The sequence below is a fragment of the Myotis davidii genome, unplaced genomic scaffold (genome assembly GCF_000327345.1).
Source record: "Myotis davidii unplaced genomic scaffold, ASM32734v1 scaffold4642, whole genome shotgun sequence".
NCBI classification, from domain to species: Eukaryota; Metazoa; Chordata; class Mammalia; order Chiroptera; family Vespertilionidae; genus Myotis; species Myotis davidii.
The window spans coordinates 35390-52285 of NW_006293392.1; the positions used below are offsets into that span (position 1 = coordinate 35390).

Here is a 16896-nt window from a genome sequence, read left to right on the forward strand (position 1 = left end):
TTTCAAATGCTGCTCTAATATATACTAAATTTCAACATACATAAAGGCATATTTGCCAATTACATCACTAGTGGAGGATCAGCCTTTGATGGACAGTTGTGAAGGGGGAAAGCAGGGCATGAATGTGCAGTATATAGAGGGAAGATTTGAAGAGGTGAAGGTAGGAGGTTGCTCTTTCTTATTCCCTTCCTTCCCCTGCTCACCCAATAGGAATAGAAACTTCCTTTCTATTCCAAGTGAAGTATGGAGTAAGGTCATCAGCGGAGACCAAAGGTGTGAAATAGTCACTTTAAGAAAGGAACTGAGACTGGGTTCAAGAAGTGCAGTCGTGCTGTGTTCTGGAAGGCATGGCTGAATATTGAAAAAAAAAAAAAAAGCCCCAATTACACATTAATTTATTGTTGTCAAATATATTCACAATCAAATTACCTGTGAGCTTTTATGAAGCAGATAATAGAATCAAATATCTTCAGAAAGAGTAAAGAGAATGGAGCTAGAACTGAATAGACAAGAAATGTAGCTTAATACTATGTCTATGAGAACATAATATGCGATGAAAGAAATAGAAGAAGTTAACAGAAAAGGGAAGGATTATTTTAAAATATCAATAGAAAAGGCAACTTTGACAACAAAGTTAAAAACTCACCATATCAAGATGAATTTATTATAAAAGTTAAATGCAAATTGTAAAATGATTAAGAAAAATAAAATATATAAATTGCCATCAAAAGATAGAATAGAAAATTACACCCTAACAGTAAAATCGCTGAAAGAAAACAAGATAAGGTGGGTAGATTTCACAACACAAATATTTTTAATACTTCTCTGTCCAAAAATCCTTATCATGGAGATACTAAAATGTCAAATAACAAATAAATTTGAAAAAAAGTTTTTACCATAAATATAACAAAGTGTTGGTATCCTTAATCTGTAAAGAACAACAACTCAATAAGAAATATTCTAAATAAATGAATTATGCAAAATAAAACAATAGATTTAAATGTTAAACCTAATTAAAGAGTAAAGACTATTTACTTGTTAAATTTAACATGGGAAAGGTGTGGTGGCTTAAAGTACACTTACATATTGCTGGTAAAAATGCAAAATGTTTAACATTTTAAAAAATCAATATCTTTTTATATTAAGAATATTACATAGATTTGACCTTGATTTTAATAATTCTACTCAAAAATTTATTCTAAGGGGAAAATATTACTTATACACCTAAGAGATTAACATTGTTTTTATACATACACATACACACACACCATCACTATTAAATTTACAATAGTGATGAAATAGCTAATTCTATTACAAAGCATCCATATGATGTAATATTTTGTTAACACATAAAAGTGTTTTCAAGGCTATTTATTCATGTAGGAGTTAAGGTTTATTAAATACTCATTATATGCCATGTGCTGTTCTATTTTTTTCTATCCTCACCCCAGGATATGTTTTTATTGATTTTAGAGAGAGAAAGGGGAAAGGGGGGGAGGGAAAGGTGTAAGAGAGCAATATTAATCAGTTACCTCTTGAATGGGCCCTGACCAGGGATCTAAGCACAATGTAGATACATGCCCTGACCAGGAATCGAACCTGAAACCTTTTGGTGCACAGGACCCCGTTCCAATCAACTGAGCCACTCAGCCAGGGCACCAGGTTCTAAAATGCCTTGCATTTATGTCTACGAACTTATTTAATCCTCACAATAACTATGAAGTGGGCCTTACTATTACTGCCAAATTACAGTATATAGATGTGCAGACTAAGGTTCAGAGAACTCAAGTAACTTGCTCAAAATTATTTTCAGTGGCCCCCCCTTCTTCTCAGGGGATACGACCCCCAGTGAGTGTCTGAAACTGTGGATAATACCAAACCCTGTGAATTAGGCGCAGTCAGAGATTCACAACAACAACTAATAATGAAAGAGAACAATGACCTGTAATCAAAGTTACGTGAATGTGGTCTCTCTTTCAAAACATATTGTACTGTACTCACCCTGCTTCCTGTGATGATGAGAGAGGATAATATGGCTTACCTGGAGAACTTGCACCTTCTCACTTAGAGGAAGCATTTTACAGCTTCTCTTTAGCATACCCAAACTGCCACAATCGCTACTCTTGTGCTTTAGGGCCATAACGAACAAAATGAGGGTTACTTGAGCACCAGCATCGCGTTATCAGGAGGTCGACCTGACCACCGCGAGGGCTACTCAGTGAATAGTTGGTGGAGCCCGTGCCGGGAGGAGAGGCTGGAGGAAGGCGTGGTTCTCGTCCTGGGAAGGTCAGCGCGAGATTTCATCGTGCTCCTCACAATGGGGTGCCGTTTAAAACATGAATTATTCCTGGGATTTTCCGTTTAAATATTTTCAGGCCATGATTAACCCTGGGTAACTGAAACCGCAGAAAGCCAAACTGCAGATAAGGGCTGGGGGGACGGCTGTATAAGTCAGTGTGGAGTGCACTGAATTCAAAGCCCGGTACTCTGACCCTGACCCCGAGTTCTTTGTCACTGCTCTACGCTGCCACCATATAATGCAGAGGGGAAAATCACTAGATATTAATAGGCGAAAAAATATTTTACATGCACAAAGCAACTCAGGAAAATGCATGCCTGCATTAAAAAGGGAAGGAAATGCATCTAAATATGTGTAGAGATTATCTCTCCGTAAGGAGATTTCAGTTGGCTATTGCCTACTTCTAGTATTCTTAATGTTATTAATATTTGAAAAAGAACTTTCAGTGTTAAAGATAGACTAATGTTTTATTATTGAAAAAAAGAAAATGTTAGCAAATTTGCAAAAAAAAAATTGCAGTATTCTAAAAAATTCTGCCACTCACATGAGCCATGTTATTTTGAAGCTTCAAAACAACTCACAACTTTTGTTTAAATGTTTTCAAACCTATAAACAAATTGTAGTAACAGGCATACTTAAGCTACCAGGAAATGAATATAAGTTCATTATGTTGACCCCTTGTTTTTCAGAACAAACACACAGACACATCCACGCACATTAAGCATATAAGCCCTTTGCAATTGTAGGGAGATTTCAAGACAACCTTAAGAAAATGGGAAAGCAGTTTTGTTTTGTGTCTGTATTAAAGCATAGTTATTTACCGTGGACCTTGCTGATGAGCTGCCTTAACTTTTTATTTTATTCATTTCAGTAATATATGGATTTAGAGCAATATAAAAACATCTCCATAAAAAGACAAACAAAAAATCACCTGTTGGAGTGCGCAGGTGGGGAAGTTTCCATAATAGCTGATGTTTGGAAAAGGGAGTGAACGTGAAGCAAATACATGCAAACTACTACTACTTTGGGCATTATACGAGGCTGCCTACATGATCTTTAATAGGGTCAGTTAATATAAAATTTGCCAAAATCTTAAGGTTCCCTTCCCTGATGCCTGAGTCTTGCTTAGGCCTCCATTTGAAACTTTCTTTTCTTTGGGGTTAATGTTGGTCTGTTTGGACTCCCAAGGTTAGATGTCACATCCCAGTTGGCAAAGGCCCCTAGATCTTTTAAATGCAGTAGTTACCTGGGAAAATACCGAGTGCATTTTTAACAAGGTGTGTCTCATACCTTCTAAGTAGCCTCACGGAAAGAAGATTTATTTTTTTTAAATTTTGTTTTATTGCTTAAAGTATTACAAAGAGTATTACATATGCCTCCTTTTCCCCCCCTTGACATTCCCCTGACCTCCCCTACCCCCCAGTGTCTTGTGTCTATTGGTTATGCTTATATGCATGCATGCAAGTCCTTCGATTGATCTCTTACCCACCCCTACCCCCCCAAAAAAGAGCAGTTGACAAGTCAAGTTCTACTCTGCACTGTGGTGTTTCGTCATTATCTGACTCTCTCAGAAATCTGAGTTTGATGACGAATAAATTTCAGAATCAAGCCATGATCCCTCCCTAGAAGGTTGGGTGTGTCCTCAGCATGTATTTCCCCATGACCCTCCTCAAGGCCCCCATGACCTCCTTATTCCTCAGGCTGTAGATCAGGGGGTTCAAGGCTGGAGTGACAATTGTGTAGAAAACGGAGATGATGTTGTCCTGCTTGGGGCTGTGCAGGGAACTGGGCAGAATGTACATGAACGTGGCAGCTCCATAGAACATCCCGACCACAGTCAGGTGGGAAGAACAGGTGACTAGGGCTTTCTGCCTCCCCTCATTTGAGGGCATGTGGAGTACAGTGAATAGGATTAGTGTGTAGGAGACAAGGATAGCAACAAGAGGGGGCATCAGGAAGGTCACACCCATCACATACACCATGAGCTCGTATCTGGAGGTATCTGCACAGGCCAACTTCAGCAGAGGAGGGATCTCACAAAGCAGGTGCCTGATCATCCGGGCTTTGCAGAAGGGATAGTGCATGGTATACATGGTATATGCAAAGGCACTCAGGGATGCAAGGATCCAGGATGTGGCCACCATGAGCCAGCAGACCCTTGTACTCATGAGGACCATGTAGTTCAGAGGATGACAAATAGCCACATACCTGTCATAGGCCATGAAGGCCAGTAGGAGGTCCTCTGCACCACCCAGAGTCAGTGCCAGAAACATCTGAAGGGCACAGCCCCCAAAGGAGATGGTGTTTTCACTGCGAAGGAAATCCACTAGGGCCTTGGGAGTGACAACAGACGTGAAGAGGAGGTCCATGAGTGAGAGCTGCCCAAGCAGGAGGTACATGGGCACGTGGAGCCGGGTGTCCATTGTGATGACCAGGAGCAGCAGGCCATTGCTGGTCAGCGCCAACATGTACAGAATTGTGATTATGGCACAGAGCAGCTCAGGAGACTCACTGCCCTTCAGAATCCCCATCAATATGAAGCCACTTCCCAGGGTGGAGTTCCAGTGCTCCATTCTGTGCTGTTTCTTCAGTTTCCTAGAACCAAATAGATTCTTGGAAAAATTTTGCTAAAATGATCCCTTTGTTTTGTAATATCAAAGGCCCCTTAGATGGCCAACATGAATCCAATGAGATTCACTGGTAACTGACTTTACTGCTTAATCTCTCAGTTTCTGACTCTTTTCATTGTATTTTGATAACGAACCATCTAATAGGTATCACAGCAATAGCCAAACATTAAGAGATCACTACATAAATATATTATTCAGTCATCAAATATGAACATATATACTTCCAGAAAGATTAAATCATCTCCCTCTTAATAGAAAGCTATATTCTGTCCCTCCATGCCCTTGATTATCCTTGGACCTATCTTATAACGTCAGATTAATGATTTAAATACCCAGTTAGTGATCTGCCTAGACCTGCTGTGAATATGAAATTCTAAAACAGGTACAAAAATAGATTTGAATAAAGCACTTTCACTTCTTTTTTGCATATAATTTATGTACATTTGTTTTCATCACTCAAGGCTGTAGGTACAAACCTCACTGGAAGAGCTAATGTGTGTCCACTTTAGTCACCTCACCTGACTGAGAGAGAAGACTTTCAGACTACCCCAGACTAGAAGATGGTATGTTTGAGTTGCTGCTGCTTTTAGAGTTAATCCTTTAGGATCAATGCAAACATAGGTGCTTTTTAAAAACAAGTCATGATAAAATGTGACCTGGGAGAACTCAGAAATATGATAACAGATGAGGCCCTGCCAAGGAAGATCAGAGTGGTTATGTTGGAAAAACTGCTGAAAGGTATAGGCAACAAGAGAGCATATATGTATTTTGACATTTACTTGTTTTTATTGGCCTCGTCTGAGTCCACAAGATTTTAATGGTAAAAAGCATTACAGCATATGAAAGGCGTATCATCTGCACTTAGATGGACCTCTGGAGGCATGTGTTATCAGATAGGTGCAAGTATACCTTATCAGAGGCAAGCAAAGACCATGGGATCTAAGGACAGGTACTGATACTTTGTCAGGAAAAAGATACCCAAGCCTGGCATACAGCACAGACTCATCCTTGTCATTGATTCCACTTCCTGGTTAGAGCACCAAGAATAGAGGGTATTGGAAAGGACTACAGAGCCCAAAGCACTAGAGAAAATGAAAGACAGAATAGCTTAGTTCTTGGGCTTTGTTTTGCAACAACATAACTGGAGGCTGCACACTTTCCTGAGAAAAGAACCATTACTCTTACTTCAGGCTGTGAGAAACCCAGCTGGCTGACCATGCGGACTGACCTAGTGTTGTTGTAAGGTCAGGAATGTTCCTGTAGAAATGGGAAAGGAAGACAGGGATTTTCTATCAGCATCCAATTGGTTTCATTTTTGCTAAGTTGGGCGAAGAGTCTGAGGAGTCTGACCAATGTCGGTATCAGGCGTTTCTGTGCCTTCTGTTCCTCAGCAGGTCTTCTCTAAGTGACGCAGTAGACACAGACAGAGAGCTGATGCAGTTCTCAAGTAGTTTCTTTGGAGCAAGAAGATGGCTTTCCTGCTCTCACACCTGTGGAGAATTAGGAGAAACTGCTTCTGTCATGCAGTTTCCCAGGTAAAGAAACCATCCAGTTTTGGAGCAGTTGTCAGACTGAGTTCTTGGGTCTCTAGAAGATGCTCAGATGTTCATTTACTGGTGCTACGATCTGAGAGCAAAGATGAAGGCAGCAGGGGAGACCCTGCCCTGCCTGGCCTCCTTGTCCCTGGGGCCAGCGGTGAGCTGGAGCCCTGTCCTGGGGGAGGCTGCTCTGTCTCCTTATCCCATGACCCAACCTTTTCTACTCTTTTCTACCCCTACCTTCAGAGGGACTTATTTTCTTAGATGAAATGGCCTCCCCTGGAAATGCTGGTCCAGGAAACAGAATATTAATGAATCCTCTTGGGCATGTTTCCTGGACTAATATTCCTGCACTCTCCTCTCACTAAATTTGTCTTTATCCAAATCACCAATTTATGTGCTTTATCTAAGAAATTTAAGATACAAGTTAATAAAGGATTTTGTAAATCCTTTGTAAGGTTTAAAACCAAGTTAATTGTATTTATTTATTTTACAGAGGGGTTGAAATAAAGGGCTTAGGGAATACAGCAATAAGTGAAAAGTATCTTTATGATCTTTGGGCAGAGAAGAATCTTGAACAAGACACAAAAAATACTAAATTGAAAGGAAAAATTGATGAATTAGACTACATTAACATTTGAAACTTTTGTCTATCAAAAGTAAGTGAAATGACAAGATATAAGCTACAAGAATATATTTGCAACATGTATAATCAACAAAGATTTTGTATCAAAAATGCACATAAGATGTCTGCAAATAGATTTTTAAAAGATACAAAGCAACAGAAAAATGGAGAATAGCATGAAATAGGCATTTTACAGAAAATAGGATCAAATTGTGAATAAAATGATTAAAATTCTTTACAATTAATGAAATAATGTTAAAGTCTTTGGTAAGATAGCATTTCTGCTCACCAGGTTGGTAAAAATGAAGGTGTTTGATAACTACTGGTAGTAAGGATGTGGAGTCTTGGGAATACATAGACACTTCTGATGGGAGTAAAACTTGATGCAACCATGTTGGGAAATACTTTGGTGCCAGTTTCTGAATCTGAACATTTGCATGTCTCATGGGCCAGCAGTTCCACTTCTATTGATGTTGATTTAGAGAAACTCTTGCTCATGAGTCCCAATGCTTCTTGCTCATAGAAGCATTGAATATAAAAATAAAAACCTAGGAACAAACCCAGTGTCTTTCAACAGGAAAATATATGTTATAGACTGAATTGTATCCCAGCAAAATCTGTATGTTGAAGCATTAACCCTCAGTATGTCTATATTTAGAGATAGGGTCTTTAGGAGGATATTATGGTTAAATAAGGTTATGAGTATGGGACTCTAATCCTGCAGGACTGCTGTCCTTTTAAGAAGAGGAAGAGCTATCAGGGGTGTGCTTGCACAGTCAAAACCCATGTGAAGGCAGAGAGTGAGAAGAGAGCCATCTCTTTGCCAGGAGGAAAGGTTTCACCAGGAACCAACCCTACTAGCAACTTGATCTTGAACTTCCAGCTTTCAGAACTGTTAGAAAATAAGTTTCTGTTGTTTAAGCACCCTGGTCTATGGTATGTTGTATGGCAGCCCAAGCGAGTGGGAGGTCCCCAGCCTGGCCTGTGCCCTCTCACAGTGTGGGAGCCCCACGATTGATCTCCCCAAAGAGGTGGGCCCCATTCACCTATCCAGGGCTCCTCCATGGATAGCTCCAAAGAGCTAGGCCAGAGCCGGGCCACCTCCACACTGCCTCTGCAGCTCCACAAAGAACCGCCAGGACCTGCCTCCATGGCTCTGCACAGTGCCATCAGGACTCGCCTCTGCCCACCCACGCATGCCTTGCTGTCGCACACAGCCCCGCCACCTGTGAGTGCCGCTGCGTATGCAGCCTCCTGGTGATGGATTGTTACGGTTTGAAGGCATCATGGCTTGAGGGCGTGAGGACCACATAGGCGTTTATTAGTACAGATGCAATCAAACATTATACAGCAACAAAAATGAATAAACAACAACTACATCCCACAAGGGAATGAATCATAAGAAACATATTTAGCCTTAACTGGTTTGGCTCAGTAGAGCGTCGACCTGCGGACTGAAAAGTCCCAGGTTTGATTCCGGTCAAAGGCATGTGCCTTGATTGTGGGCACATCCTGAGTAAGAGATGTGCAGGAGGCAGCTGGTCGATGTTTCTCTCTCATCGATGTTTCTAACTCTCTATCCCTCTCCCTTCCTCTCTGCAAAAAAATCAATAAAATATATTTTTTAAAACAAACATATTTACTGATAATGTCAAATCATAAAGAACTTTATTCACACTATATCATTTTTATAAATATTAAAAATAAAAGATAATGTAGTATTTAGGGACATATGCATATGGGTTAAGACTATTTTAAAGCAAGGGACTAATGAACATACAGTTCACGATAGTGGAAAGACTAAAGAATAAGATGAAGACACTCATAAAGAAACAATGGCATTGTCAATGCTCTAGTTTTTAAGTCAGGTAATGTCCTCTCATTAAATTAGCTTGGAGGCCCTATATTTCTAACCCATCTTAGGGGAGGCACTGAGGGCCCATTTCTAAATTGTTGACAACAAACCAGGAAGCAAGGGCCCCTTTCATGATTTGCCCTCTACCCCAGACCTTAAGATAGATTTTGTGGCACCTGTGAAACATGCTTTCCACCTCCTCCCTTTCCCATGGCCTCCTTTGTGATCCTTTTGGCCTAAACTAGTTCCAGTTCAATATGCCTGCACTCTATGGAATCTGTAATTTTAAGATCTTCCCTTCATTGACCTTTCATAACCCAGTGTGGCCTGTACATGAGTATGGGTTCCTGGTGCTAGTGTTGTCTACCACCAGTGATACTTGAAGAGAGAGTGGACAATTTTATAAGTATTGAGCAAGAAAAAATAAAAAGAAATACACATGATACTGAAGCGTTAGAATGTCAACATTAAAGAAAATATTTTAAGCCTTCCTAGAGATAAAAGAGAGATTACCCACTAATAAAGACAATTAGATGTTAGTGGACTTTTCAATGGTAGTAATAAGATAAGAGAAAAAAATACTTTCAAAAGTGCTGAGGTAATATAATTGCACACCTAGAATTTTATGCACAGGTAATCATCATTAAAAAGTGAGGACAGCCCTGGGTGGTGTGCTAAGTGGTTAGAGCGTTGGCCCACACATTGAAAGGTCCCAGGTTCGATTCCTAGTCAAGGGCACATACCTGGGTTGCAGATTCAATCCTGGCCCTGATCAGGGCATGTGCAGGAGGCAACCAATTGATGTGTCTCTCTCACCTCAATGTTTTTCTCTCTCTCCCTCTTCCATCCCTACCTTCCACTCTCTAAAAATCAGTGGAAAAAATATCTGCAGGGGAGGAACAACAACAAAAAGTGAGGACAGATTAAAAATAAGAAATAAAAGAATTTATTGCTAACAACCCTGGGTAAATATTTCAGCAAGAAGAAAAGTGATGCCTAGGGGATGTATATAATACAGGGAGCAATGATAGAGAAATTGGTTCAGTGAATAAGTTGACAAGTTTAATTGAGAAAGAATAAACATATTTGCATTGTAAAAGATTAAAATTAAATTCTTGACAAAAATAACAAGGTGGGAATGGGATTTTTTCTCTGGGTACTTAAAGAAGGCTTCAGAAACAGAATATTAAAATCTTCATGTTCATTTATCTAAAATGATTATTTCCTATATTTTTATTATTTATTAAGGTATAATATACATATATCAAAACTCAATTTTTTTAGATTACAGTTCAAGTTATGACAAATGTATCTAGTCATGTAACCACCACCAAAATCAATATATAGGTTTCATCAAACCCCAAATTTCTCTGGCGTCTTTTTGTAATCATCTCCTGTCCTCAACCAAGAGGATCTGTTTATTGTCATGGTCTTTTCCAGGATGCCATATAAATGGTATCATACATTTTGAGTCTAGCTTCTTGCACTTAGCATAATATTTTTGAGATTCATCCACATTCTGGTATCTATTAGTAGTCTGTTCCCATTTGTTGCTGAGTAGTATCCAATTGTATGGATGTATCATAGTTTGTTTATCCACTCACCAGTTGAAGGACATTTGTGTTTTTCCAGTTTTTGTTGATTAGGAAAAAAGCCATTATAAACATTCATGTGGAAATTTTAAAGTGAACATAAATTGTCCATTCACTTGGATAAATACCTCAGAATGGACTTGCTCCCCACCCTCCCCACCTCACCACTGACTCCCTAACCCAAAACTATAGTGGTTCCTCTTAACAAAGAAAAAGGATCACCAGATTTTAAATGATAAAAAATCAAGACTTTAATCAATATGTACATAAAAATTCTGTAAAAAACATATCCCCCCCCCCACACACACACACGCACACACACACGGGCGCCTGCAGAGGCCCAAGGGCTCCCTGGGCTCTGTGGTTGCTGTGGGGGCTCAGGGTCCTATGACTCTCCTCTTTAGGGCTCGATGGACAGCTGCCACTGGTTTGTTTCCCGAAGGACGCAGGGCCCTAGTGGTTTCTTGGAGGAACAACCAGGGCTTCTCATAAAAACGAAGAGAAAGCCAGGCCCAGAGATGTCCCGCCCTCACCCTGCCCCCTGAGGGCCGAGTCCCAGCCTCTGAGCCACTGCCTCCCTCCCCTGCCCTCAGCTGGCCCGGTAGGTGGGTGAGAAAACACAGCTGAGGGCTCCTCTCTGTGTGGCCTCAGAAGTTCAAAGCTGAAGAGGGCTGTGGAGCGATCTCAGACCTCCCCCACGTCACCCTGTGCAATTGGAAGGCCAATGGACTTTGACATTCAGCACGGCTGAATATCAATACAAGTTTTGCCCCTACTGTGATTGCAATGGCCTGGAGTATAAATCTATTATTCTTTCTAAGTAATTGCTAAAACAACCATTTACCTAGTAACCAAGAAGCCCATTGTATCTTCTGAGGATACTTCTCTTTATTGGTTGTCCTAGAATCTAATTCAAAGGAAAGCAGTCCTCTGCCAGAGGCTAAAGCAAACAACAGTTAGCATCAAAAAGAGACATTGGAAGGCCAATGGACATTCAGCTGTGCTGAATGTCAATACAAGTTTTGCCCCTACTGTGATTGCAATGGCTTGAGGCAATTTCCTGACCTGATAATCCTTACATTGTTTACCAAACTTTACCTTTTATCTGCCTGTATGCATTGCTAAAGGGCAAATGTATATTCAGACTGAATAAAAAGCAGATGGGATCCAGTCTCAGTGTGCCTCTTCAGGAAAAGAGATTTCCACATGGCCCCTCATGCCTTCCAAATTCATATTTCTTGTATAGCATTTTCACGTGTGCATCGGCCCCTCCTTCAGATCCTGAACCTCTAAGTTCAGGTCGGGGCAGTTCTCCTCTGATGTTAACAGGCTATTGGAGTTTAGGCAGCCTAAAACTATTACTGCTTGTCACTGCTACATGACACTGAATTTAAAACGTAGTTCCCTGTCATAAACATGGTAATTATGCCAGAAAAAAAGTTCTACTACAGAGGGAGTCTAGGATATCCATTCCATGCTTTTCTTCTTTTATTCCTTGTACAACATGGGCTTCCAAGGTCAGGATACATATCCCATCTGAGTGCAGTTTAAGTTTCTATACTGACCAGCTACACAGTAGAATGGAAATGAAAAATATTTTAAATATTTGTATCATCTCACACAGAGTATCATATAAAGACTAGCTGTGTATAAAATTGTGATTTGGAGAAGGAAAGTTAGAGAGACAAGCCATGATCCCTCCCTAGAAGGTAGGGTGTGTCCTCAGCATGTATTTCCCCATGACCCTTCTCAAGGCCCCCAAGACCTCCTTATTCCTCAGGCTGTAGATGAGGGGGTTCAAGGCTGGAGTGACAATTGTGTAGAAAACGGAGATGATGTTGTCCTGCTTGGGGCTGTGCAGGGAACTGGGCAGAATGTACATGAACGTGGCAGCTCCATAGAACATCCCGACCACAGTCAGGTGGGAAGAACAGGTGACTAGGGCTTTCTGCCTCCCCTCATTTGAGGGCATGTGGAGCACAGTGAATAGGATTAGTGTGTAGGAGGCAACAATGACAGAAAGAGGGAGCAAAAGGAAAGTCACACCTGTCACATACACCATGAGCTCGTATCTGGAGGTATCTGCACAGGCCAACTTCAGCAGAGGAGGGATCTCACAAAGCAGATGACTTATTTTCCGGGACATGCAGAAGGGGAAGTGCATGGTATACAAGGTATGCCCTAGAGCATTCAGGGATGCAAGGACCCAGGATGTGGCCACCATGAGCCAGCAGACCCTTGTACTCATGAGGATCATGTAGTTCAGAGGATGACAAATAGCCACATACCTGTCATAGGCCATGAAGGCCAGTAGGAGGTCCTCTGCACCACCCAGAGTCAGTGCCAGAAACATCTGAAGGGCACAGCCCCCAAAGGAGATGGTGTTTTCACTGCGAAGGAAATCCACTAGGGCCTTGGGAGTGACAACAGACGTGAAGAGGAGGTCCATGAGTGAGAGCTGCCCAAGCAGGAGGTACATGGGCACGTGGAGCCGGGTGTCCATTGTGATGACCAGGAGCAGCAGGCCATTGCTGGTCAGCGCCAACATGTACAGAATTGTGATTATGGCACAGAGCAGCTCAGGAGACTCACTGTCCTTCAGAATCCCCATCAATATGAAGCCACTTCCCAGGGTGGAGTTCCCATGCTCCATTCTTTTCAGTTGCCTAGAACCAAATGGATTCTCAGTGAAACCCTGTCTCAGGGAGTTCACCCTCGTTATCTATTGTCTCCTGAAACTATGGGGTGGCCAACAGGAATCCCATGAGGTGGTACCTCTTCCTCTTTGTACCTATGTTTGCTTTATGACTTCTGACTTTTTGAATCTTATTGTTATGGTAAAGCATGTTGCTAATAGCTAATCATTAAGAATTCCCTTTAAATAAGATATCCAAAAGCATGAGCTCAGACAAGCATTCTTTGTAGATAGATAAAAATATATCTGTCTTCATAATAAAGAAATACAGTGGGCATTGGTTTAAAATCTAGCTGGTTTTCTGCTTAAAATATACTTGGATTCCAATTCAGCGTTGAAGTTTTCTTATAATAGAGCTCTATGACATCTTCTCCTCACACGTGACATCTACCTTGCAGATGTGACATCTGCCTTCACTTTCCAGTCTCACTGTCATTGACAGCTTCCTGAACAGGGGCCTCTCATTTCTTGGAAAACTTGCTCTCTTGTGTTCTTGAACTGTGCTCACATCTTTGGTGAGCACACTGCTACCCTTCTGGAGGGAAAAAGAAATCAGGTTGGTATAGATTTTGGAAGGAAATCTGCAGAAAAAGTACAAAAGGTGTTTGCTTCTTTGCAGATAGTAACAAGATATTTCCTCAGGATGAATCAAGGGAAAATGTAATAGATGCTATTTGCAAAGGTGTGGCAAGGTGTTTGTGTTTAGGGCATCTGATAGAAGAGGAGAGCGATAGAACAAGAGACTTTATAGAGAAGGCCCCAAACCTTCCCATCACCTGAGAGTAAAAGCAAGACACTGATCAGTAAAATCAGATTCCTCTATCTTACAAATCTGACGAAATGATGAAGGATGCTGGTCCTGCTGTACCCTGAACCATATGATACTACTCGTGGGAGGGATTAAGGGGGAGAGAAAATGGAGTGAGTGGGGTCTGTGGGATAGTGTTCACTTAGCTTGCTCTTTATGATTATAGATCTTTCACAGTTGGATGAAGGACTTAGGAGTCATTCTAAAAGAGAAGAGAAGAATTCATGACCAAATTTTTCATTTATTCTTGTATCATCTGCTTTTAATCTTCTTATCTTCTATTATGTCATCATCCTGATCATCTTAGAGTTGGGACCTTTTTAAGGGATAGGATGATAAAATCCTGAAATAAGAAGCCTCATCTGATGTACCTCTTTTCATCCATTCTAAAAATATTTACAAAGGACGTATAATATATCAGGTATCATAACTGTGAAAAACAGTTATTTAAGTACCAACACACATCCACTGGTGATGATTAATATGTGAAGGAAAAGAAAACATACTCTGAGTCCATATAAGTGAGGTTTCAGGAAAAGATTCTCTGAGAAGTGACATATAAACTACAGGCTGAATAGGAGATTGCTAAGAAAGAAAGGGTCAGGGTGTAATAGAGAAAGGGAATAACATTGTAAAGGCCAGGACACTGAATCATAATTCAAGAATATCCCGCTTGCCCTTTTGCTACAGTAAAGTCTGGGCAAGAAGCCAGCCAGAAAAACATCCTCTATAAAACTGTCCTTTCATTCCTTGGGGTCTAAGATCTTTCCTTTGCATCACAAAGCCAAAACGGTAGGTTTAACCTAAGAAATATTGGTTGGACTACTTTCTTTGCCTATTGACATCAACAAAAAGACAAATTCGAAGATAAGTGCTAGCACTGTTCCTGATAAATATTTGCCTTGAAATACTTTTGCTTTTGTTTAATTAAAAAGATAAATGGATAGAGTAATAAAGGGAAGAAAATAATTAGTTGGGCACATTTATCCTGATTTCTGCACCTGGAGTGTAGACAGAGTTTTAAAGAGCAGAAAAAAGGGCTTAGGTGGTGTGGTGATCCTTAGGACTCTGGGTTCTACCTTTCTGCCTTCCTCCCCTTGAATCTGACTTCTGCTCTCTCTCTCCTTTCCTGTTCTCTGGTTCCTCTCCTTTAGGGACACCTAAAAATAAAGGCCAGAGGACACACACTGGGTCTACAGAGGAAGAGCTCCCTGGAAAATTGCTGGTGGTGGGAACCTCAGATCAGGAAAGTCAGCAGAGACTAAGGTTAACAGATGGGGTACTGTTATACTTCATAGGAAGTGGTCAGACCCAGCCAATTAACAAGACGGAGCTAAGAATTGGTAAGCATATTTTTATGTTATTTTTTCTGTATCATTGCTCAGTATGTTTTTAAAATTTTATTATTTCAATTGGCTTTTTTCTTTCTGTGACTTCAGACTTTAGTGTCACACAGACATATGGGGAAGAGGCACTTTAACTGATTCTAAATGATTTTCTTTTTTAGGGCACTATTAGAGGCCAGGATAATTCAGGTCCAAAGATAAGTACTGAGACTTTACCAGGACGCATAAGAACCCAGGTCTGGTCAGTGGAACAGATGGATTGTGGATGTACCCACATGGACAGGATGCCTAGAATGTAGAAGGGAGTGGGTGACCTATATACCCTGTGGGTCTAGAAAGTCTGAGAAGCAAAGCAGTGAGGCTTCAAGACTTCCAGTCTCCAAATATTTCATTGGAACAGAGACAGAGTCCTTACCTGAGAGGAGCAAGGGCTCAGGTGCCAGACCACACCTACTGCCCTGTGATTTACTTGAGGGATGAAGATGTTTTATAAAAGTCAGAGAAAGAGGAGGTGGTTCTTCTGGCAGAGTGGAGTGTAGGTGAGCGTATGGCTGCGTCTGAGATCAGAGGTCAGCAATTCCTTCAGTTACTGATATGGCACATTCTCTCGCAGGGTAGAGATGGATGCAGACAGGAAGCTGAAAACCTAGAGCAGCTTCCTGGGGAAGCCAGGAGTGGAATCGCTGCAAACTTCTCTCATCTACTCTCTCTGTGTGAAAGCCTCATAGCCCTGGTGTGGTTCTGGCTGAGTTCTGACTCGAGGTTCTCAGATTTCCATGTACTCCCATTCTGGTGGGGTCCAGATCGAAGATGAACACAGCAGAGGTTTGGTAAAAAGGGCACGGGGAGGAGCTGCCCAAGGGAGGCCCTCTGGTGCCCAGTTTCACTGTCCCTCGGGCAACAGTGAGCTAGGACCCTGTCCTGGGGGAGCTATTTGGTCTCATCCCCTCAGCGGACATAACCTTCCCTGGAAATGCTGCTCTAGGAAACAAGATTTTAATGAATTCCCTGGGCAAGTCTCCTGGCCTCCCATGCCTGCAAACTTCACCCATTAAATGAACTCTGAGGCCTGAGGGCTTCTTTTATCCCATATGAATTTGCTAAGGCTGTTTCCAAAACCCTAACTTTATATTGTTAACGTAAAAAAAAACCATTGAAACCTGCAAAGAATTTTTGTGAGTTTATTTGAGCCAAATTGTCGACATATGCCGGGAAGCAGAACCTCAACGAATTGAGATAGTGCTCCGGAGAATGGCAGGGTTACATCCGTATTTATACATTGCAATCAAAGGAGGAACATAGGTGGGTTACATGAAATTCATTGGTGATAGAGTTAAGGAGGAGGGACTAAGCAAAGCAGGGAAACCCCTATGATTGGATAAAAAGTAAAATGATGGACACACACTTAGGTGGGTACAGGAACAATTAACATAATAACAATGAAGGAATGTGTTGGTATCTGTCCCCAAAGGGTCCAGAAAAAGGGAAGTTGCAAGTAACCCAGAGCC

At 41.2% G+C, this 16896-nt stretch overlaps 2 protein-coding genes across 2 annotated transcripts; both read right to left on the reverse strand.

Moving 5' to 3' along the window:
• Window positions 1–3921: 3921 nt before the first annotated feature.
• Window positions 3922–4872, reverse strand: LOC102751525 (olfactory receptor 2AG1). The gene has a single exon (XM_006767129.1). It carries the CDS (start codon window positions 4870–4872, stop codon window positions 3922–3924), a length of 951 nt encoding a protein of 316 aa, XP_006767192.1.
• Window positions 4873–12241: 7369 nt separating this feature from the next.
• On the reverse strand, window positions 12242–13192 carry LOC102752097 (olfactory receptor 2AG2). Its single transcript, XM_006767130.1, has one exon. The coding sequence runs from the start codon at window positions 13190–13192 to the stop codon at window positions 12242–12244; it is 951 nt and encodes a 316-aa protein (XP_006767193.1).
• Window positions 13193–16896: the final 3704 nt, after the last annotated feature.